Genomic DNA, 24,438 nt, shown 5'->3' on the forward strand with positions numbered 1-24,438 from the left:
GCTCAGCAGCCCTGCAGCTCCAGGGGCACTGGCAGCAGCACAGCTCCTTGCAGGGCACATGCAGGGCACAGCTGTTCCCTGGCAATGTGCACAGCCTCTCTGGGCTGCCACAAGACCCTTCCTCCCAACAGAGACTGGCCCAGCTCCCCCCTCACCTCTGTGTGAGGCTGAGCCATGGTTCCCTTCACCTTGTCCTCCACCTGGAGCTGCTCCAGGCCCCCCATGCCATGACTAGGAAGGGCAATGGAGAGAGCGGGGGCAGATGCAAACCCTTCCTTTGGATTTCATCTTTTTTGGCACAGCTAAAAAGGCAAATCCGGAGGTGTCCAACTCAGTGCTTCCTCAGCCTTCTGGAGAACATCTCGCCTTCACCAGCCCAGCATTTTGGAGAGGTTTTCCCGCACGTGTGCAGGCTTGCTGGCAGCACATTTCTTCAGCTGGGTGCCCATCACCTTGTAGAGGGCAGAGGCGAGCTTGGTGGCCACGGTGCGGACACTGGCGCTCCGCACGGGCAGCGCCTTGTTCTCCAGGAAGGACCAGAGCACGGGCAGGGCGTCGCGCTGGACGACTGCAGGGCTCCTGGCATGGACCCACTGCACAAGCACTGCCGGGACAGAGACACAGCTCCTTAGCCACAACCTCAATGCAAACAAGCATCTACCTCTGCTTTTGCTTCTGGCAAGCCTCTCTGGCCAAGGTCAGCAAAACAGCACACAGAGCCCCTTGATCCAGAAACGGGCAAAGCAGCTGATCATCCTGGGAACAGAACCACCAACCCCTCAGGACTAATTGCTCCAACCAGAGCCTTGTCCCTGTGGCAGACTTTGCACATTTATTAAATTATTTCACAATCTCTTTCTGCATAAACAATGAATGAAACGTCCAACTGCCTTTTATTTCCATTAAGAACTTGTCTAAATCCACACTGAAGATTTGGAAATGCACCATAGAAAGGAAATGGAGAGATTTCTAATAAAGGGATGATTCCATTTTTGTAACTTTGATGTCAAGTTCCAAATGTCTAATCTGGCTCTTCCCTGTGCTCAGTGGCACACAGCAAAGGGCAGGATTAGAACACACCTCAAAACTCCAGCCCACCAGAGATGGCTGCTGCCTGACAGCTGGATTAGAAACATCAGTGACCAGCTGGTGTCTTTGGCAGAATGCTTTTGGGGCTTCCAAGAAACAGCTGTTTCAAACCTCAGGGTGTCTTAGAGAATTACCCAGATCCCATTGCTGTGGCATTTGAGCATCTCCACATTTTATTGCCACTTCCCCTCCCAATGTTAATGGCATTTTTTCTTTTAATGTCCACTGAAATAGGGGCATAGAGAAAGAAAAATGCTACACAGGGGACTGAAATGCAACCAAAACACGAATGTTTTCTCATATTGTCTCTGAAATGTGCTCTCTGCCCATTTTTTGAACTGAACTATATCAAACACAGACAAAAATTTACTACCAACAGGCTTCTTGCATGGCAGATTTGGCTGAGAGACCAAAACCTGAATGGCTCTGGAGACCATTCTTATTTTCTGATCAGACAAAATGTTATCTAGCAGCCATTTAATATTCTGTGGTGGAAGAGACTTCATTTTCTCTATGCTGTTAATCCACCACCAGTCATCAACATTGAAAGAGTTCCTGCAAGTACCCAAAACCAATTTTGCTAAGCAGGAAAGGGTTATGGTACCCATTTTAAAATGGGAATTAATTTGAGTTTAAATGCAGTTAAAGACATCGGTGACTACTGAACGTGAGGAACAGCTGTCTGTTTCTACTAAATCTCAGAGACAACATCTGCTCTTTCTAAAGTAATCCTAATTTATGGTTAATTCCTTTATTTGAAAAAGAGATCAAAAGAACTGCTAAACTAAATTCCCTATTGCTGGAGATCTACTTTATTCAAATGCTCTCTAAAGGGCCTTTGACATTCCCAATCACCGAATGTGCCCTTTTGAGATTCCTAATGGAGACACAAAGTGTATTAAACCTTGCATTCAAAGATGTTGGCATAATTAGCAGTGGATTTAGCCCCAGGTAAAGCAAGGTGATCAATTCTCCTCTCTACTATATATTGAGATTATCCTTTTTCCATTCCTTGTCTCTTGCTGACATAGCAAGCTCCTCTGAGGAATCAATTATCAGCTGCATTTGTAGCTTTTGGACAGCGCTGGCACAGGCAGACACTGTTTGCACACCCTGAAAGGCTCAGTCCAAGCCACTTTGACAGCACAGGCAGGGAGCCTCAGCACTCTGCTTCTGTCCCTGTGCCCCAGAGGCTGCCTTGCACTGAACCCCTGCCTCTGATGCCTCTGTTGAGTTTTGACCTGAGCTGTGACCCCCAGGCTCTGCACGGTTCAGCCTCAAAACTTTCCAAGAGAAAAACAAGAATTCTGTGAGGACAAAACAAACTGATGCCCTGAAACAGCATTTGCCACCATTTCCCCTCAAAGATCACAGATGTCCCTGAGCTTCCCAGAGAGGAACCAGCTGGGGTATTTTCAGCCCCTCCCTTTGCTGGAGGTGGTTCTGAGATGCCCCAGTGAGAGCTCAGCCCCGAGGCCGAGCGCTGCCCCCATCTCAGATGCTGCCCAGCTCTGCAGCAGCCAGGGAAATCCTGCCAAATCCACCTGCCTGGGCTATTGGGCAGCAGGGACAAGCTCAGCACCTCCTGATGAGGAGGAGCTGCTCTGCTGTCTGTTCACAGGCATTCCCTGTCAATACTCCCTGGGCAGAGCTCTTGGCTCAGAAGGGGAGGCCATACCTGTGATACACTCAGTGACATCCAGCAGAGCTTGGCCACTCAGGTGATTCCATTGGTAGCTGAACTCTTTCAGCAGTGACACTTGGGAAGGGAAACACATGTTTCTGCTCACTTTTCTCAGGTCATAGGAGAAAGGACAGTGAGGAGGGAAAGGGCAGGGCCAACCCCATTTTATAAAATAAAGTACATTTCTGTGGATTTTTGAATCCTTTTCTTCTTTCCTTCCAGCCTGCTTGGCAGGGTTTAAAATTCCAAAAGAAAAGCTCTCCTTTCACATTTGTAAATCCAAACTTGTCTGCTATAGCAGGAGCTATGTTAAAACATTTCACATCAGGGACCTCAAGAGTTCAGTCACATGGAAGCAGTGAAAAGGTTTTGCATCCCAGAGCAAAAAGGAAGAAGCCCATACTTGGGTCACAGAAAGGCACTGAGTCAGGCAGTTCCTGAGTTTACAGAGCAGCTGGGGAGGAGAAAGTGGAAACTCCTCTTGAAGACCTGCCTCTTCAACACTCCTTTTTCCAGGCATATTCCCCCAGTGAGCATTCTCAGAGCTGACATAAATCTGTGTGGCAGAGGAATTTAGAGCAGCCCTTGCCTATGTAGTTAATTGCTGTGGCCATGTTGCCCCATGCAAAACAACATGTGGAACAAGGCATCATTGACAGCTGGGTTTATACCTGTTTGTTCTAAAGAAATGAACTTGGTGAATCATAAGTTCCCCTTTGAACATGGAAGACAAAGAAGAAAAGTGGAAGATAGGCAGCTGATGCCTCTAATGTAGAGCCTCCCAGGTGGCTGCTCTGCAGAAGCTCTGATGGGCCAGTGTCCCTTCATGCCAACAGCAAAGCTGTTCATTTGGGAAGTCAGACAGGGCCCAAGCACACTCCAAAACCCCCTTTTCCTCTGAACTGTAGCAAAGCTGTAGCCCAGGACTTGCTCTTCAGACAAGCGGCACAGAGCCAAGGGAGCCTGGGACTGTTGGGAAATGCTGCTGCACATTCCAGCCTGTTGGGGATGGTGCATAAGGACTGCAGCTGCACAGCTTCTGGTGGGTGTCAGCTGGAGTGTTCCACAGACAAGAGCAGCTGTCAAGGCACTCAGCGCTCTCTTGTGCAGGAGAGACAGAGAAGCAGTTGAGGAGAGTCCCTGCCAGGGCTCAGCCTTACCCAAATGAGCAATGGATTCTTCCAGTGCTTTCACAGCTGCCCCACGAACCCTGGGATCCTTTGAGTTCAGGTTCTTTGTTATTCCTTCCACCAAACCAATGATCACTGGGTTCAAGGCATCTTTCAGGACTCCTGTGATTTCAGCCAGCACATCCAGTGCCCTCTGCTTCACTTTCTTGTGGCTGTCAGATATCCTCAGGACAAAATAATCAAAAATCTGTGAAGAGAACAAGCAACGTGAAAGCTGGATTCAAATGTCCTTGTTTGAAGAGTGGCTGTCACAGTCAGCAATGTCAAAGATGAAAGTGATCCTTTCTGTCAGGTCAGCACTCGCTTGCACAATTTCACTGTTTTCCTGTGGGCCACTCACTGGAATAGTGGCGCAACCTCATGCTGGTTGAAAGATTTTCTTCTGTTTTTAAGAGATTGGGCTGGGGACAGAGTAGCCCCTATGGTATTTCTCTCCATCTCTAAATCATTAAATCAATTCCATTTATTAATGCTAAAGAGTACCTTTGCTTTGAATGGAAGCAGATGTTTACAATGCCTGGTTTTCTATACAGTTGCCTCAAGTACTGAGGGCAGTTATGATTTTGCCAAAACTATGGCTGGAGGAGATCTAAGTTTTATTTTGTTTGTCTCAGAGCCAGTGTCTGGAGAAGTGCAGGGCTCTGGTCAACTCTTCCAGGATCCAGACTATTTCTCTAAGTAACATGTGGACTTCTGAAATGGAATGTGCTGTACAGCTCTCATTAGAGCACGTTCAGTCCCTTGACAGCCACATTGTCAGGCACCTTTTCCTGGAAAAAGGGAAAAAGCAGCTACTGGGAGGAGAAGGCAGAGATGAGTCCTTAGCTGTTTCCATCCTTTTCCAAAGAGAAAAAAAGACCCCCCAAGAAGGGTGAGCACTGTCTTTACCAAGAGGAATAGGAACAAGGATGGAAATGAGTAGCCAGAGTTGTGCCTGTGCAAGACAAGATGGAGTATATAGAAGTGTTGTTTTTGAAAAACCAACTGGGTTTAAACCAACCCAGCCTGATACTTCTCTTCCCTATGCAAACCCATTTTTGGTCTAGAGAACAATTGCCATGCTTTCAGGGGCTGGATTCCCTTCACTTAACCCAACTGGGAGTAGGAGACAGCAGCAGTTACACCAGCAGAAAATTCTGCCATCATCTGCCATCATCTGATGAACAGCATCAATAGGCACCTGCCAGGCAAATACAGCTGGACTGAAATAACACTTCCTGAAGACTGGACCTGAATTACATTTGTCTGGGTAAGAGGGACCAGCATGTCCCAAACAGCCAGGACAGAGTGCCAAGACACACTGAATTAACTTTGCTGCTACAGGCTTAGGAAAGGAGCTAAAGGAAAGGAGCAGTGAAGATACCCTACGTACTTGGACAATGTTGGTGGAGATGAGCTGGGGGCTGGTTTTGCACAGGTCTTGGAGGAGCTCCACTCCTTCCATCCTTGTCTGAAACCCCTTGGCTTCCAGGAGATGGTAAAGCTTCTGCAGCAGCTCTGTTTCTTCCACAGCTGGAGGTGACATGACCTGGGCTTTTGCACAGTGTAGGAGGTGTCCATCAGAGGGAGATTTCACCCTGGAAAATAAAACCAAATGAGGACCTGGTGGTGATAATTATTGTAGCATGGCATCCCTGTCAAGGAAATAATTAGCATTGACTCCATGATTCCAGAAAACTGAGGCTGATCAATCACTTTATTACACTATACTATACTATACTATACTATACTATACTATACTATACTATACTATACTGAAACTCATCGCCCTTACAGACAGTCTGATACAGACAGACCAGATTGGTCAATTGAATCCGAAACACCATCACCAGTAGCCAATTAAGAAATTACCCTTTAGTAAACAAATCTCTATAACACATTCCACATGTTCACAACAACAGGCGCAGCAAGGGCAGATAAGAATTGTTTCTGATTCTTTTCTCTGATCTTCTCACAGCCTTCCCCAGGACAATGCCTGGGAAAGTTGTGCCTTCTGCTCTCTATGGAGAGAGCTGCAGCCACAGACAATACCTTCAGTTAATTGTGAGCAAAACATCTTGAGCAGCTTTCCTATTATGTGATTTCAAGCTGGAAAGTCATGAGGGTCTGAAGAACAATGTGGACCTCATGACAATGATTACCGGAGACAATCTGCAGGTAACGTTCTTGCTGGAGCTCACTGAGGAAAACCAAGGATGAGATGCATCTGATCTATCTTCAGATGGCTGCCAGGGCACACAGGTCACATTGCTTTGTGGAGAAAGAGAGACACTGCTTCCAAGTCTAAATGCTTCCTCATAAGGGACATGTGTGTCTTAGAATAAGGAAACTCATGACTCTGGAGAAGTGTCTCTACACCAGGCATGACAATCTGGAAAAGTAGCTCAGATGCATCTGAACAGATCAACAGGGGTATATTTGAAGGATTCAGAAAATCAGTAAGAGAGATAAAAATGGAAGCCAGACATCCCAGAACTACACTCCACTCACATTTCATTTGCTTCCCTAGAGCCTAGATGCACAGGTTAACAAACCCACTGGGAACAATTCTCCTGATCAACCTGTCTCTTCCATGAGCACGGGAAGATGCTAGCTGTGCTACTGAGGCATGTGGTCACTTTCCTGCCACTGCTGAGCAGGACAGAGCTAAATTCTGTTATCAGAGGAGAAGAGGTACAAGCAGCTCTGCAACTGCCATGAAAGAGACAGCAAGGAGCAATTCCTGTCTTAAATGCTGATTGCAGCACAGGGGGAAATAAACCAAACATGCTGTCCATCAAGCAAATTACATGAAGGATAGGAATATCAAGACAAAAAGTCCACATTGAGACACCTGTTGACTGAAGTTGTTCAGGAATTGCCTTGCTCCTTACTACTCAAACTTGATACTGTTTGAGTGTAAGAAAACCATGATTCAGCCAGACCAAACCACATGGATGAGAACTGCATCTTTGTGGAATGGCATCTTGCTTCCAGACTGAGATTTCTCATCAAAACACCCATCTGAAAAAGACTCCACTCAGATGAAAACAAAGCCCTGGTTGAATTTACTTGTCCCAAGTCAGGCAGCAGAAACTTGGCCCTCTCCCAGCCTCCACAACACTGCCCTTGCCACTGCACTGCATCGTCTGAGCTGCAACCAATGGGTGTCTTTTTGTCTCTCCATTTTTGTGGAAACCCCTCCAGAGAAGTTGTGTTCAGCACAATGCAGAAGTAGATATTTTTTATCCTAGAGCATTTGTAGGGAAAGGAAACAATCTGTGGCACTGGTCATCTCTGCCAGAAAGTTTTTCCTGAGGAAGAGACATGTAAAGCTTGTCATGTGCTTTGTCTCATCTAAAAAAAGTGCTCAGTACCATTTGCTAGAAGACAATGTGGCCTGGGGCTTCTTTGGGCCACCGTTCCTCTCCTTCACCGGCTCCTTGACAGATGGGCCTTCAGCCTTCTGGTTTGCCATCCCCTACAAAGACATAGAGAAACCCCATCAATCTTTGGAGTATAAAATTGGAAATTCCCTGTTGAAAACACAAATTAGAACCAGGATCACTGCTACCAAGGCTTAGGGAAACATTTCCTAACTTACAGATGGAAACAGACCAGAGATTCAGTGATGCCAACTCTTTGTTTTCAGTAGGTAGCCCAAGGCAGGTTATGGGTGCTACCAGACTGAGCAGCAATATAAAATCCCAAATTCCTTAGTCTTGAGCATAAATGGGAATAATGCAAACTGGCAGGCAATGAGTGTTTGTGAAGGAAGCAGCAGAACAAACTGGACTCTTTGGGGGTTGGCCCATTGTGTTGGAAGTCGATTTGGTTCAACACTCATTCTCCCTGTGCCTGCACAAAGGCAGGCTCCCTTCTGTAATGTCGATAGAAAAATAAAATCCCCCCCCCCAAGCAAACAAAGGATTTTCCACTGGATGCTGCTGAATTCACCAAGCTTCTTCCAGCTCCACAGGGCTTGACAGCAGGGCAGCATTCCCAAAAGACAGACAGTAATTGAAGTAACTAGGATTGACTTGGACATCTTTTGTGTATTTGCAAATTTTCTTGGTACTACTATTTCCAGTGTCCTTTGCAAAGACTCTGTTATGTTCAGAAGCACAATTCTCACTTAATTCCTTTACAGGGGCAGAGTAGGGAGAGCATGGTGGAGGCTTACGCTTAAATGTAAACCCATTTTCTCCTCTTTCCCTTTCCTCTTTGTGACCGATATTGAAAATATTCAAACCCCACTTTTTCCCTAATAATATCAATTCCTTTGTGATCTGCAGATGAACAGGCTGAGGATTAACAGCTCATTCCCAGGAGCAAAATGATTCAGCAGAAGAGGAATGAGCTAAAGACAGATTGGGTATGTTTGATCTCATATTAGCAGTGGCAATACTTGCACAAAGGAGACATTTCTCCTGCCAAGCACTTACTTTCTTCTTGATTCTTGTCAGAATATCTTCCAGGTCACGGGTGGAAAGAGATTGTTCCAAAAGCTTTTTAAATTGTTGATGATTGAGCAACATCTTCACCATCTCCTGTCCATAATGCCTAAGGAAGGAAGGAAGGGAGGACAGAAGAAAGGAAGGAAGGAGGCAAAAAGGAAGGCAGGAAGGCATGAAGGAAGAAAGGAAGCAAAAGAAAAGTGAACAAACACAGGAAGAGTGTTAACAGAAAAGGCTGATACCTTAAACTCATCAGGTGCAATCCTTGCACAAGAAGGCATTACCTGCTCAGCAAAGAGGGAGATTTACCTCACTTGACACTGCACAGTGCTGTCAGCTGAACACAAGAGGCAAGAGGAGAATGTGGGGCAACAGAAAAATACCATTTCACTCTGAAACTGTGGGTGTGCTTCTGTGGCATCAAAGGATCTCAGGGAACAAGCAAAACACATCTGCTTTGTTGTCAGAGCCTATTAGCAGTGTCTTGCTGCCATTGCACAATAATTTGCCTTTCTTTAACTGGCAGGGAAGCCAGAACAAAACACCTCATGCATCCTATTGATTATTCTATACTATGTGTTTGCAGAGGGGCAGCTAGTTGCTCTGGTGTTCTTGGCAGCTATTCATGGGAATTTCATCATCAAAGGAAGGGGATTTTGGTGGTTTGGGTTGATTTTGCCACAGTTTTCTTCAAGAAGAAATGTGGAGTTCACTGAGCCACAGATAACAGCATTCTAGAAATCTGCAGAACAGGTTTAGAAAGACTGAATATGTTGGCTGAAGACCTCTGAAATATTTCTAGGAAAGTCTGAAGTTAATGAGAAATGGATGTTTGGGATCCTTCAGTGATGAACATTAGCCAACACTTTGGCTTTGTGTTGTGCACCTAAGGCCAAACAAAACTGTTGGACTGGCTGACCTGAGCTCTTTTCATCTCACTAAAGAATCCTTCAAGCCACAGGAAAAAGTTGGCAATGCTCCTTTTTGCTGGCCAACCTCAGGTTTCCCAGTACAGCCATTTGCCCAGGCAACACAGAGCAGTGGTCACAGTGCCAAGGCTGACAGAGCTCAAGAAGTGTTTGGACAATGCTCTCAAGCACATGGAGTGACTCTTGGGGTCATTGCACATGGCCAGGAGCTGGACTTGACCCCATCAGGGTCCCTTCCAACTCAGCATATTCCATTATTTACACCATGAGGAAACTTCATATTCCCTTTAGTTTCCACTCTTTTGTGGTTTCACCTTTATAGCCAGACACAAAACGGTTTTGCTGTTTTAGCAGGTGAAATGAAGATCATTACCTTGTGTCCTTGTGACAGTCCTGAGCAAGCTTCCCTGCCACGTGTGCCAGCCTCTCAGCCCTGGCTGTGCCTGCAAGCTTGGTGGCTCCAATTCTCTCCATCAGGGACAGGAGGAGTTCGGCCGCACGCTTCCGCACCGGGGCGTGGCGGCTGCTGGGGAGGAGAGAGCAAACCCTGGGCCACAGGGACCAGGAGCAGCAGCAGCACAGGCCTTGGCCAGAGCCTGCTCCCTGCCCGTGCTGGGGGAAGGAGCCTGGGCTCTCCCTGCACCTTCAGACACCTGCAGAAGGTTCTGTCCTCAGGTAAACACAAAGTTAGCATTGCACACAAGGCCTGCCTGCACAGAAGAGGGAGGAATTCAGCCTCCCTGCACTGTCTGATACTCAATTCTTTCTCAGTTTTTATTCTGAGAAAGATTAAAGAAATAGGTGACATATGAATAATTTAGAAATTAAGGACAATTGATGCTGACCCATCAGAGGGCACCCAGTACACAGAGCTGCAGCAGGATTGAGGCTCTTTCCACCCATTTATCCCCAAATCTGCAGAACTTTGGAAAACAACAAATGCAGGGAAAACACATTGTGGGCCATGAAGTTGCAGAATATCCAGCAATGCAGCCTGTTTCTTCTGTGAGGCTTGGCAATGGATCCATCTGAATGTTTTTCCCTATTCCAAAGCTGGGGAAAGGGTGGCAGGCAGTTTAGCCAGGTTGTCCTGTTCTAGAGAGTGTCTCTTGGGAACTATCAGGCCCAGCACCAACATTTAAGGCAGCATTTGCTTCAACTGTCCCATGGCACTCAGCCTGTGAAAGTGCCTTTAGAATGATTCATCATCTCAAGGCTAACACAAAACATCAGTTTGAATAGAAAGTAGAGCTCTAAGGCCAGGACAGTCATACAAGACTCCTTTGGCAGGAGCTGCCCCTGCTGTGCAGGCTGTGCCACACCCAGCAGATTGTCCCCCATGTGCTCCATGCCCCAGCAAGGACCCTCCTCATTTCTCAAGTTAATGGCATCATGAGGATAGGTGGTTTTCCCCAGGGCCTCTGTGGTTAGTGCTGTGAAATACCAAACACTGCTCACAGCTGCAATTGCAATTGTCCCTCTTCCCACAAAAGCACAAGGCTCTATCCTTGGCCCTTGCAGGCACTTTCCCTTCCCCACCAGTCACCATATCTAGGAAAATCTGACGGACTGGGAGAACTCCAGGAAGCAGCAGGAAGCTGAGTCAGAGGAGCTTTAGTTTGGATATCAGGAAAAAGGGTTTTTCACCCAGAGGGTGGCTGGGCACTGGAACAGGCTCCCTAGGGCAGTGGTCACAGTGGTGACAGGGTTGAAGAAGCATTTGGACAACAATCTCAGGCACTTGGTGTGACCCTTGGGCTGTTCTGTGCAAGGCCAGGAACTGGACTCGATGGTCCTGATGGGCCCCTTCCAACTCCCCATATTCTACAGTTCTGTGATTCTGAGAACTAATAATAGGCTGCAGGAGGGCAGAAATAGGTGACAAGAGGAAAGAAGTGAGGGTGGTCGGAGAATCAAGTCACTGAGTCCACAGAAGATGCAGGATACAGGACCCTTCCCTCCCACCATTCCCATTCTCTGTCTCATCCCTTCTCCCTCCCACACACACAAAGGTGAAGAACATCACTAAAAGAAGAAGAACCTACTTGACTCCCATGTCCATGAGAGCAGCCATTGCTCGTGCAGGAGTCGCATTCTCCACCATGGTCCCCAGGGTCTGACTGGCTGCTTTCTGAACAAATTCTGGTGAGTTGGACACCATCTGGAGAAGGACCCGAGCAACCTCATCCACCTCAGAGTCCATGTCCTTCTTCAAGGTCACAAAGAGCTCTCCCAGAGTGACAATGGCAGAGTAGGACACCTTGGAACGGAGGTTGGTCACCTGGGGAAGTCATGAGGGGAAGTATAAGAATCACCTTGAAAAGAAAACCAGTTACCTTCAACAGAAGTCCCAGGAAATGACAACACATCCCACTGTGTCCAGAGGAACATACAAGTACAAGAAGAGCAGGAGAGCACAAGCACAGAAAGGCACTTACTCTGGCACCAATTTCTGGCCTCAGACCTGCTTACTGCAGGCCTAAAAAAAATTTGACCAAAGTGTTCTACTTAACCCTTCTAAAATGTCCACAGCTTTGATTTTAGGCCCTTTTACTAGAAAATTAAAGCAAGAGCTGCTTTCAGATCATAAAGGCACAAGTCATAAAGATTAAAGAGTCAGGTGCTCCTGTTCAAAAAAGCAACACCAGCAGCTGAAGCACTCAGCCAGGAAACAGAAAACACAGGCTCTGGTCTACAGAATAATTTGCAGTGTTGAATTACAGTTTGGGCAGAGATTGGGACTCTGGAAAATAATGTTATTAGTGTCTCAGTTTCTGCCTTTGCACATTGCATTATAAAGGCACCACAATCAAAGATGAGTGTCAGATACCTGACCTGCCAGTAGATACAGCTGCATGTACCCACGGATCCTACAGATAGCTGACAGACATTAGAAATATCAGGTCTAAAACCAGAAATGAAGGCAGACCTTGAGCACACATGGAGATGAGCAAGCACATACCTACTCTACACACCGTGTATGAAGTATGGAGGACAATTCAGAACAATGTTCTCACCTCACTGGTAACTGCCAAGCAAATGTCACGAAGTCTACAAAGCAGGACCTCTGAATGGGACCCAGCCAGGTGTTTGATGGTGAAGAGTCCCTTCTCCTTCAGCTCCCTGAAAGGCAGAAGATTGATTTTTCTCTCCACCAAGGAAGCACCCTCTGAAATGACCAGGCTGGCAGCTCAGTTGAACAATGGGAGGTGCTTTTCAAGGAGTGCTTATTGAAATCCTGGAACCCGTTGCCCCAGGATGCTGTGGCTGTCAAAAGCATTCACAAACCCAAGAGGCAAAGAGAGGGGTTTCAGAGTGGCCATTTAAGAAGACAGCCTTTCTGAAATCTCTGGCACATGAGGCCCCTCTGTCACTGCTTCCTAGAAGCTGTGAGACCGGGCCATGCTGCTGTTTCTTGTCACCTCCCTGTACCTGTCCCTGAGGCACAGTGCCACCGGGCTGTTATTGGGGCATTTTCCTTCTTTGTCAGCCCCAGCAGGCATTCAGCAGGGAGAGTCTGCACTGCCACTCTGGAGCTGAGTTTCCACTCTACAATCTCAGCCTCTCTGTCACCCCCTCCACTCCACCTCACACATTCCCCAAAAAAGCAGCAGGATGACCCAGGAGATTCCACCCCTGGGCAAACTCTGGGCAAACTCTGGCTTTTCCCAAAACCCCCTACCTAAAACAACCCCCACAACAGCAACAAGTTATTTAAAAGGTGCAAACAACTCTGTCTCTGAGCACTTGCTTTGTGCAAGCCCTCAGCTACAGGAAGGTCTGTGAGGCATCAGGGCTGCAGCCCAGGGCTGGTGACCAATCCCACAGGCACCCCTGAGTGCCATCCAGACCCCCCACACCTGCAGAAGCTCTCTGCACCTCACAGGGCACCAAAGAGAAATGGGGAAGAGAAAGCAGAAGTGAAAGGGCAAAACAAAGGTGATTCCACAAGGAGATGCATCATGGCAGATTTTTCATGCTTATCCCAGTGTGAATGGAGTCCTTACCCCTGTGTGAATGAAGCATCCACCAGGGAGTGATAAAAAAAGACATCAAAAAGAAAACCAGTATCAGCTAAAATTTGTAGGGTTATCACCTCTGGGCCTCCTTCTGCCTGTGTATAATTTTGGGACACATTGGGAGTATTGGCAAAACATCTCAGGTCCATATGAAGCAGTGAGAGGTAAAAAGTTGAATTCCAAAAGTGCAAGATTCCTAGAGAGTTTTCTTTCTTTTTCCTTCTCTTCTGCCATGAGCCCTTCAGGAGTAATGGCAGGCTGAGGGACTTGAAAGCACAACTCAGTCCATTTCTCAGAAAAAGGAACTCCCTGGAGCTGCTTCTGGGACTCCCATGCAGGAGGTCACAGGGAGACCCTGTCACCTGCCATTGCTGTCAGCAGTGGGAGCAGAGAGGAATCTTACTCAGTCCCACTGGGCCAGTGGCCCAAGGCACCCAAATCTCTACACTCAAAACTGCTGCCATCCTGCTTCTGCCTTCAGCCAGCAAATCATCTCCTTCCAGAGCTTTCTCTCTTCCCTCAAGGTTTCCTTTGCAGCTCCATGGAGCAGCAGGCAAAGCGAGGAAACAGCACGGACCTGCTGCAGCTGGAGCACTGCTGCAGAGCAAGGCCAAGAAAAGGCTGCTCCCCAGTCTTCATCCTCTCCCTGCTCTGCAGGGGTTTCACCAGTGCCCTTTGGCCCTCTGGGCTCTCGGGGCTCCGAGGCACGAGCAAGACACGCTTCTGACCGACCTTAACGCCGAGAGGGACACAGAGGGAACGGGGCCTTTCTTACCAGTCATCGCTGCCCAGCAAGGAGACTGCCTCCTGCAAGGACTGCTGTGGGTCTGAAGAGGCTCTGTCCTTCTGCCCACGCCCACGGAGCGGCTCCTCTCGGCGCCTGGCACCAGGGGCTGTCTGCGAGGTCACTGTGAGGAGAGGGTCGGCCATGGGCACTGCAGCCCCGGGCAAGGCCCCGCCATGGAGCGGCCTCAGCCCCATCTCCCAGCCAGGGCTCCGTGTGCTACAAACTGGCACTGGCTCAGAGGCCTCCCTGCTGTCTGGCTCCTGGGGCTCCTTGCTTGCTCCCAGCCTCTCCCAGCTGGGCCCAGCTCCAGGCTGAAGCTGACAATTGCCCCCGCAGCGCCAGCTCCCAAGTGCCACAGGTGCCCAGATAGTGAGTGAACAACTGATCCTGGTGGTTCTCATAGGAGCACAGTGAGCACAGCCTGGCAGACTGCCCTGCAGCTCATCCCTGCAGTCCCAGCTGCCTCCTGGCACCAGTGCTGTAGTTTGGACTCTCAGGATGGGCAAAAGCCAGAGCTGAGGCCTTTACCACTACTTTATTCAGCTCAACTTTCCAATGGATCTCTAAGAACCAACTGCTCCAGTACTTCCAAGCTGGAGTCACTCAAAAGTAGATTTGCTGTTCACTCTCAGGACAGACTATGGAGCCAAGATCCCAGCAGTGCTGGCTGAGGCAGGAGGCAGTTTGTGCTCCTTGTGCAAGGACAAACCCGTGTGGAAAAAGCTGCCACGGAGCAGGCTTACCTGAGGAGCTGTGCGGGAAGCTGCCATCCCCATGGATGATGGGTGTATTGGGCAGTAAGGGAACGTTGTCCTGCTTCCTCACGACCTCCTTCTTCAAGGCACCACCAGGGTGTGTTCTCTGCACTCTAGAAGCTGTGCCATCAACAGGTGGTAGGCTAAAGGCTGCAGGGACCAAAGAGGAGCTTGTAAGGGGAGAGTGCTGGACAGGGCGATGATGGAAAGGGCCAGAAAACTTGCTGGAGCTGCGTAACATCTCTTTGTTATCCCAAAGAACTTCAAGTATAACAATGACATACCACTTTATACCAAGTATAACACTAACATGGGACAATGAGCACAGAGTCCTAGAAGATTTTGGGTTGGAAGGCACCTTTAAGCACTATCTAGTCCAACCCCTGTGAGCAGGGACATCTTCATCCTGATCAGGTTCCTCAGAGCCCCATGTAAGATGGCCTTGAACACCTTCAAGGATGGACCAACAACAGCTTCTCTGGGAAAACCCTTCCAGCTTTTCATTCCCTTCATTATAAAAAAAATTCTCCCTTATGTCTAATCTAAATCTACCCTATTCTAGCTTAAAACCAAACTGCAGCGATGCTTTCCCTAAGAAACAAGGAAACCCAGCATTGCTTTGCCTTTGTTCTCCTGTTGCAGAGGCTGGCAGGGGCAGTTGCCAAAGCAAAGTGCAGATAACCTTGGGTGCTGGCCTCAGGCTGAGTGCTGCCTCCTCAGGGCCCCGCTGCCGCCCTCGGGCAGCGCTCACAGCCCTGCAGGCAGAGCCCCTCAGCCGGGATTCAGTCGGGAACGCTGCTGCCTCCTGGGGCTACAGCAGAAGCCCTGGCTGGGGCTTCAGCACAGCTCTACAGCGCCAGCTCCTCAGCAGGGAGTGGCAGGAGAAGGATCTCTGGTGCCTTCATTACAAGGAGCTGAATTTTGTTTCTTCCAGGCAGCACCCCGGTTGAAAAGCATTCTTTTGGACTCCCCTTCCCTGGAGGCTGCTCTCCAGGAGAGAGTCTGAAGCCCCAGTGTACTTTGCAAGACAGAGTTTTCTACTCTAAAAGACTTTAGAGGTCAAGGGAGGAAGCTGATATTCTGTTACTGACTCAGTGAGGTCATGGGCAAGACACTTCATGCCTCTGTATTTTCCTTTGAGAAACAGAATTAAATCCCAAGCAAGCTTCCACTCAGATGCAAGCAGAACAACTCCCCAGTCTGATTGCAACGCTGTGCAAAGGGCAAGCAAGTGGTCAAAAAGGACCACCACAAGTGTAGCCACCACTTACTTGCTTCAGCTGCATCCCCAGGCTTGACTGTCTCAGGAATAGGTGGCAATGATGTTTTCCTTTGTCTCCTATTCTTCATCTCTCTCTTGAAAAGCTCTGCGTCCTTCTGCTCCAAGTTCTTTTGAGCCAACATGCACAAAGCAGCACGGATCTGGGTGCAATGGAAATACATCATAGACTGCAAGCAGAGACACACAAACCACACACAACATCTCATCAGGAGCACAGAGTCCACAGAGTGCCATAGGCTTCAATGCAGCTCCAGCCACATTCCAGTAGTTTCAGAGGAATGTCTCCTGTCCTCACCTTGGCAATTACACACAGTGAGGGGGAACACTTCAGTGCCACAACCTTCCACTGCTGCAACTGCAACCTATGTCAGGAAGCCCTGCTTGAAGCATCAAAGTCATAGGAGTGCTCCAAGACAGAGGAAGAGCTGACATGGCCAGTGAGCAGGCAGTTCAGTTCCTACAGGCCATGGCAGGAGAATAAAAACCATGTGCAATACCCAGCAAGGAGGGCTAATGAGCTGTTGCTTAACACTCATGGCCAGGAATTGCAGCTGTTTCTCACTTCCTGGCTTCTGAACAACTCAGCTCTGAAGGGCTCTGAAGGACTTGGTCTCTCAGACCAGGAGACCAAAAGGAGAATTCATGTGAAAACAAGTTGCAGAAACACTGATGATAATGAGCAGAAAACTTGAGAATGAGAGGGCTGTGAGATACAGCCACAAAGGTAACCAGGAAAAATCAACCTCTCCCATTTTCTTTTGCAGCCTTGCTTACACCCAACATTAGAATCTTTGCTTCTTTGCTTCCAAGGGTGCACTTTGCCCACGTGCACTGATGTGTAGCTTGCTCTGTCATTCAGAACTTCTCTAAAACAGCCTTTGCACATAAAGAATGCTTCTGGCATGACCTTAGCACCATCTCCAAACCAGGGACCTTGGCACCACTGGAAATAGCCAAGCAATGGTTCTATAGCTGTCCAATATATTCCCAAGGAAATCCCCATCCCCCAAGAGTGGCAGATGATGATTTTCAGTGACATTTTGGGCCAAGCACTAAACAGCCACTGGAAAGGAAGTCTGCTCACCCCTGTCCTTATCCCTTACCTTTCCAAAGCCGTCCCTCAGCTCTCTGTCCCTCGTTAGACCAGGACTGGTGGGATGATCTGTCTCCTTGGCCTGGCTCAGTGGGCGGCCTGGGAATGGAAGCAAAGCTTTGTGTCAATCTCTGGCAGACTTCAAGCCCCCAAAAATGCAATGCTGGGCAACAGGCAAGACAGGTTCCAGAGTGCAGAGCTCTCAAGACACAGAGATTGTGACTGAGAGCAGCAAGGTACAATGCCTGGACCCTCTCCCAAGGGAAGGGCTACTGGCAGCAGACATGACATGGCTCTGTTGGCCAGCAGACTGAAACCTGCTGCATGATGAAGGCCTCAGCCCCTGCAGGCTGGAGAGCCTCTGTGTCTGACAGAGAAGGGCAGAGACAGAGATTGCTCTTGACAGAGATTCTTTTCTGCCATTTTTCACGCTGATTTTAGTAAACATCATCTTTCCGGTTCCTGAAAGAAGCCCCAGGTTCTAATACCTGGATGCACTTAGATCAACATTGTCTTCTTTTTGTTGGAATATTTTAGAAGACATTCAAAGAAAATCTGAGCATTGCAGGAATATTACCCAAATGTGAACTGTGTTCTTGACACTAGATATTTCATTTTCCCCAAGGATTTTCATTCTAAACTGTATGAGCTTGGGCCACTTTTAGACCAGCCTGACTAAAGGCTGATTTTCTGTCACAGACATCTTTTATGAAAAAGCCTTTCCTTAGGATTTTTCCTCCTGAGAAGCTGAGAGGCCTCAGGAACAAAATGTAAACAATGGTTATCTGCTGCTGTGGAATGCAACAGGTGGATCTGTGATTGGTCCATGTTGGTTGTTTCTAATTAATGGCCAATCACAGTCAGCTGGCTCGGACACAGAGGAAATCCTTCTGAGGAAATCCTTTCTTCTATTCTTTTAGTATAGTTTTTCTTCTATTCTTTTAGTATAGTTTTAATGTAATATATATCATGAAATAATAAATCAAGCCTTCTGAAATATGAAGTCAAATCCTCGTCTCTTCCCTCAACCTGAGTCCCCTGTGAACACTGTCATAATTTTCTAGTTGCAATTCTATACAACAGCTTCACAGAGGATAAATTAAGTGGCAACACAGTAGAAAAAAAGCATTGTCTTAAATCAGGACTTTTTGCCCCTGCAGAATGGTCAGCATAACAAAAAAAAAGGAGACTTAGATAGCAGCTCTTTAAAAGGAGGACCTTGGAAGGTAAAAGCATTTGGGATATTGGCAGGGAAACTACAGATCCCAAGGTAACCTCCTTGGGACCACTGCTGTCAGTCAGGCCAGCAAAATGGACACACAAAATATAACAGAGGCGACGATGCAATCTAAAGCATCTGAAGCTCCATATTTCATGGGACACATTTCCTGCAAACTTCTAAACAGCTGCACAGGGAAACATGCTCCTGCTGGCAGACACTTGAGGCAGGCCAGGGCAAAACCCTGAGCCACCTGCCCAGAGCTAGCACAGGCACAGCCTGGCCTCTGGGCTGCCCTGGGACAGCAGGGAGCCCAGAGCCCTGTGCTCTCCAGGAATGGCTCAGCTGCACCTGCACCCTCCTGCTCCTCTGCCTGCCCCACAGCTCAGCAGCCCTGCAGCTCCAGGGGCACTGGCAGCAGCACAGCTCCTTGCAGGGGCACATGCAGGGCACAGCTGTTCCCTGGCAATGTGCACAGCCTCTCTGTGCTGCCACAGGACCCTTCCTGCTGCCAGCAAGCAGCCCAGCTCCCCCCTCCCCTCTGCCCTTGTCCTCCCTGGCACTGCCCTGGGGCCTGCGCGGCTCCGCGGCCTCTGCCGGGGCTCCTGGGCCCAGGCCCCTGAGCCGCCCCGGAGCCCCAACCTCCATTCCCAAGGCCGGGCTGCGGCACAGGAGGCTCCAAGCCCAACAGGTCAGCCAGTTCCCTTGGGAACAGAGCCATCCCAGCTCCTATCTTGCACCAAGAGCTCTTTCCCTTCTTCCTCTGGGTGTTTGCTGTAGGCTCAGAAGAAGCTGACATTCAGGTACAAGAGAAGAAGGGAGTTAATTGAACTCATGCCTTTACAATCAATCCATCTAATGGGTGAGGAATTCAAAGCATATTTTAGTTACTGAAAAGATTGCTTGTTTTTTTTATTTTTCATGAAATGAGCATCAGTTTAATTTCTCTGAACAATATGGAGCTGGCAAGCCAAGAGAGAAGGGCTCTACTAGTTCATGTGGTGCCCCTTGCCTCCCCACTACTACAGGACCCCTTTCCTTCCAAACAGTTGGAAATTCACTGTGCTCTCTAGAATCTGACACTGGCAAGGAAGTAATTGTTTTCAAAAGTAATTTTCAAGGCCTTTGTTTCTGTAGGTCCCACTGAATTCCAGGTCAGGTTTTGCATTTCTGGGATTTTATATTACTCTTTACAACAAAAGAAGTGCTGGGACACAAACAATGGCACCACGTTTTAGATGCAAAAGAAGCTTTGCTTTCTTCATTAGATGTGCCCAGTATTCTGTGAGCCTGGCTTTGTAGGGAACAAAGTGCTCATCCCAAAGTTCCATTTTTGCTCTACTTACTTGTTCCAGGGGTTTATTATCCCCTGCTGTCTTTTCAGCAGAGACACTCAAACACAACATAAACATGACCTGCCTCAAAACATTTCTGATCTTGGCTAATACTGTCAACTCAAAATATTCCTAATGGAAATAGCAGAGGGTAGGTCATTTTGAAATACTCTCCAACAGAGCAGTTAGAATTAAGAGAACTAGTTCTTTACATGGCTACACAGAGAATAAAATCATATGGCAGCCAAGGAGGATGAGTGTCTTAAACCTGGATTCCTTCACCCTGACCACTGCTGTGGTCAGTAATAAAAGTGAGACAGGTAAGGATTAATGAGATAGGTCATTTCTAGTCCAGAATTGATCCAGCAAAAATGTCACCTTACTTAGTGAGCATTAAGCATTCCAGCTGCATATCAGCAAGTAAGGAGTCATTCCAAAGGGGCCATAGCCAGGATTTGGCAGAACTAACCCTGATCCCCAAAGGAACCAGGGGATCTGATCCCTTTTTCTGCATCAGCAGAATTATTTCTCCAAGTCTCATCTCTCCTATCATTACACACCCAGAGATGACACAGGAACAACAACAGTGTCATTGGGGCTTTCAACTTGAAAGCATTGGCTCTCCCAGATGCAGCAGGGACTGCATTTTGTCTGGCACAATTCCACTTGTCAGGGATCAGGCAAGGCAGGGACAGGGACAAGGCAGAAGGCATCTCCTGCCCCAGCCTCAGCCTGCAACACTGACACAGGCAGAGAGAGCTGGGCAAGAGATTTGTCACTGTGAACCTGCCATGGGTGGCTGAGGGCTTGTGCTGTCACAGCATGACAAACTCACACCCTGCATAGGCTGCATCCATTTGGAAGCCACCTTCTCCTTCATTGGAAAATTCAACAGGACTTTCTATCATAGGAAATTTCCAGATTTCTGCCAGTACAAAACCAGGCAATGTCCATGAATCCTCTTCAGATCTCAAAGGGTTCGGCTCAGAAACTGCCCCAAGGAAAGGTTTTCTTCTTCAAAAGCAGGAGGAAGGAGTGGGAACATCTCTCATTTCATGATAAATGCCTTCTTTACCCTAATTGTGACACTAGAAAGGCTGCAGGAGATAAAAGGCATGTGCAGGATGGAAAGGAATGTTTCCTTGCCCTGCACTGCATCTCCAGGGCCCCAAGGCACCACTCCAGCTCCTGCCACTCAACACTTCAAACTGGAGGAATTTTCACTGCACCACTGGAGCACAGTCCCAGGGACTGGGCACTGGGAGAGTCCACTGAGCCCATCAAGGAATTGAAATGAATTTAAAGAAATTTTTAAAACAATGGGTTTTAACCAAGCTTTCCAAATATCACCTCTGAGTCAAGACTACAATGGTCATTTTAGGACAGACATGCCCTGTACCCACCTGCATGTTCAAAGTTCTCTTTGTTTATGCTGCTGGGTCTTGTCCTGGAGAAAATGGAGGACAAAAGAACATGTGAGGAGTTAGAAAGAGAAGGGAGGGAATGTGGGTACCATGAAAGGAGGCAAACCTTCTTAGCATGGTCACTCTGATGAAGGAGGAAATGCAACCCATAAACCAACAGGATGCAGAGCTGATTCATTGTCCTTAAGCTTTCAGATGCTGAAGTCACACAGAGTTGACCACGTTCTGTGTGAAACAATAGCCAAGTCCAGCAGAGGACCCATCAGGAGGTGCTTTGAAGCCCTGCCTCCTCTTCCCCCACCACCACCTCTGCTCTTGGGACATTGCTGTTGCCTTTGACATTGTGCTGGATCATCATAGATGGGCATAATGGTGAATACACAGATGTTTGCCTAAATACATGGGACACCTGACTGGGCAAAATAACCACACGAGATGGGAAGAGAGAGCTGAACAGCACACTGCAGCAGCAGACACCTTGGCTCACCTCATCTCCTGGGACTCCTGGAATTCCAGCTGGGGAGAGCTTGGCAGAGACCCTGCAGTGCTGCCCACAGGGGGACTCACTGCCTTGCCTATGGGGGGGATCAAAGGTGGTGCCAGTGACTCCTTCTTCATATCCCCACCAATGGAATACAGCAAGGAAGCCTGGAAAGAGTAGAACACAGTGCTCAGATCAAGCATCCAGACTTGCCCCCATTCATGCTTCAAGACATTTAGCCATGCATTTAACTGGGACCTGGCAGGAAAAGCCAAACTGATGAAGCAGCTTGGACCAGGATGAGGAAAGGTGACCTAGGAAAGGAAGGTGGTGAGGGTCAGCCCATGTCACACATTTGCCACCTCTCCCCTTCTGCTCAGGTTTCTCCAAGTGTGGCTGCATTCCCAGCTGGCATTCACATGTTTGACATCAAGATGTTCTGAGGTGCCCCTGCCTCCACTGGCCTTTTGGATGGCATGGCAGTGGCTTTAGATCACTGTTCTCTCCCTGCCCCTGAGGTGTCTCACAGACAGTGCTCATCTCCAGCCAAGTCCCCACAAAGCCATTCTGCAGGATGTCCAAACCTGCTTTTCTCAAGCCCCTCATTTCTCCTGCTGCTGCCCTTCCCTCCTGCACTTCCCCAGCAGCCTTGGAGCCCAGATGCTGCTGAGCTCTCGGGATGCTGGCTGCTCTCCAGCTCCCACACATCCATCATCTCAGCCTCCCTGGCACTGAGGAAGTTCAGCAGAGCTCCCTGCCCTGCTGCTCTCTGCAAGCTCTCTGCCTGCCCACATTGCTCCAGGGCCCCCATGCCATGGCCAGGAATGGGGCTGGAGGCAGTAGGGGCAGGTGCACACCCTTCCTTCATATCCCATCATTTCTGGCCCAGCTAAAGAGCCAAAGCAGGACCTGTTCAAACTTCAGTGAGGGGGTCAGTTCCTGTCAGGGATACACTGGGCCCTTTCTCTGCAAGGCTGAAATCAACTACCAGAGTCCTTGATTGCACATTCTGTCTACCAAAGCTGTTGTTCATCTGCCTCCTGCTGCACCCCATGGCAAACCCAAAACAACTGCAGGTCCTGGCCCTGCTGCAAAGGCAATTGTGGGGCTGGGCTGTGGGCTGCTCTCCCCATGGCCACCTCCCATCCCTTCCCTCTGCACAAAGCCATGCCAGAGCACACAGCTGCCCAGAAGCTGATGAAGTCCTGAAATAGCAGCAGGGACAACTGTGCAGAGGGCATGGCTGTACAAGTCAAAAGCTGAGACAACCTGGAACTGCCTTTGCAGGACTGCCTGTTCCAGCAAACACCTTTTTCCATCCTAAACAGACACAGCTGACAGAAACCACCACCAAGACACAGAGACGGTTCAAAGAAACCCATTGTTTACTAAATCTAGGAGAACAGCCTGTCCAGAGTGGACAACTTTAGCTGCTCTGACTGCTTGTTGGTGTTTTCTCAGCCATAAGACAGAGGAAGAACCACGGCAGAGCCCAGAAACCATTCTAAGACCTCTCCTGTTATTGATCCACACTGAGGACATGAAGGCTGCACTACACACCCATTGCAGAGACAGCCTGAAGCACAGTGTCCAGCTGAGCTCTTCTTTGGCTCAGCTGCTTCCCTGGGCACAGCACAGCACAGGAAAAGCTCTCCAAGCTCTGCCTCCAGCACATAAACTGAAAATCTACCACACAGGACTTAGTTTGGTCTCCTTACCTTAGAACTTTTTCCTTCTGAACTCTGCTCCTGGTATTCTCTACTGTCATTATCATAGCCAGTGCCAGCTTCCTTGTTCTCTCCTTCCACGCTGTCCATTTTATTATTGTTAGAAGAAGGAGAGCTGATCCGGATGGGGGGCAATGGCTTTGAGGGAAGGAGCCAAGGCCGGAAAGACTTGGAGAAAATGAACCTAGTCACACCTGCAAAGTGGAGGAATTCTCACTGCACCACCAGAGAACACTCCCAGGGACTGGGCTCTGGAAGAGCCCACTGAGCTCTGGGAGAGCCCACTGAGCCCATCAAAGAATTGAAATGAATTTAAAGAATTTTTTAAAAGAATAGGATTTATCCAAGCTTTCCAAATGTCACCTCTGAGTCAAGACTACAATGCTCATTTTAGGACAGACATGCCCTGTACCTACCTGCAAGTTCAGAGTTCTTCTCTTTGTTTATGCTGCTGGGTCTTGGCCTGGAGAAAATGGAGGACAAAAGAACATGTGAGGAGGTAGAAAGAGAAGGGAGGGAATGGGTGTACCATGAAAGGAGGCAAACCTTCTTAGCATGGTCACTCTGATGAAGGAGGAAATGCAACCCATAAACCAACAGGATGCAAAGCTAATTCACTGTCCTTAAGCTTTCCGTTTCTGGAGTCACAGAGAGCTGGCCAAGCTCTGGATGAAATAATGGCCAAGTCCAGCAGAGGACCCATCTGGAGGTGCTTTGAAGCCCTCCTCCTCTTCCCCACCACCAGCAGTCATTCTTCAACCTGCATCAGAACTCCCCAGTTCTGCTGTCTCTCCTTTTGGAGCCAAGAGGCTCCTACAGCCTCTCTGAAGCAGCCAGGGCTGCTGAGCTGAGACATGAGTCCGTATGGAGGGCAGCTACTTTTGTACAACTGCCAAAGCTTGACTTGGCCTGCCCGTGCCTTACCCTGGTGACAGCCTCGTGCTACATGGGATCAGAGCACTGCTGTCTCCTGAGAATGATATTACACC

General features: G+C 48.5%; 1 protein-coding gene across 1 annotated transcript; it reads right to left on the reverse strand.

The window, feature by feature from the left end:
- Window positions 1-368: 368 nt before the first annotated feature.
- Window positions 369-23,539, reverse strand: LOC143692659 (TOG array regulator of axonemal microtubules protein 2-like). The gene is made up of 12 exons (XM_077172908.1): window positions 23,441-23,539; window positions 16,161-16,338; window positions 14,878-15,039; window positions 14,123-14,255; window positions 12,346-12,451; window positions 11,374-11,609; window positions 9,702-9,854; window positions 8,388-8,505; window positions 7,320-7,423; window positions 5,336-5,540; window positions 3,934-4,150; window positions 369-568 (listed from the first exon to the last, which is right to left on the reverse strand). Exons 1-12 carry the CDS (start codon window positions 23,537-23,539, stop codon window positions 369-371), a joined length of 1,911 nt encoding a protein of 636 aa, XP_077029023.1.
- Window positions 23,540-24,438: the final 899 nt, after the last annotated feature.

The sequence above is a fragment of the Agelaius phoeniceus genome, assembly GCF_051311805.1.
Source record: "Agelaius phoeniceus isolate bAgePho1 chromosome W unlocalized genomic scaffold, bAgePho1.hap1 SUPER_W_unloc_2, whole genome shotgun sequence".
Classification (NCBI taxonomy): domain Eukaryota; kingdom Metazoa; phylum Chordata; class Aves; order Passeriformes; family Icteridae; genus Agelaius; species Agelaius phoeniceus.

Coding starts and splice junctions, on each gene's coding strand:
- LOC143692659 (XM_077172908.1), bottom strand. CDS start 23,539: ATGGACAGCGTGGAAGGAGAGAACAAGGAAGCTGGCACTGGCTATGAT. Junction 7,424..8,387: donor TGACAAGAATCAAGAAGAAA/GTAAGTGCTTGG, acceptor ATGTCTTTGTAG/GGGATGGCAAACCAGAAGGC. Junction 4,151..5,335: donor TCTCCACCAACATTGTCCAA/GTACGTAGGGTA, acceptor TTCTCTTCACAG/ATTTTTGATTATTTTGTCCT.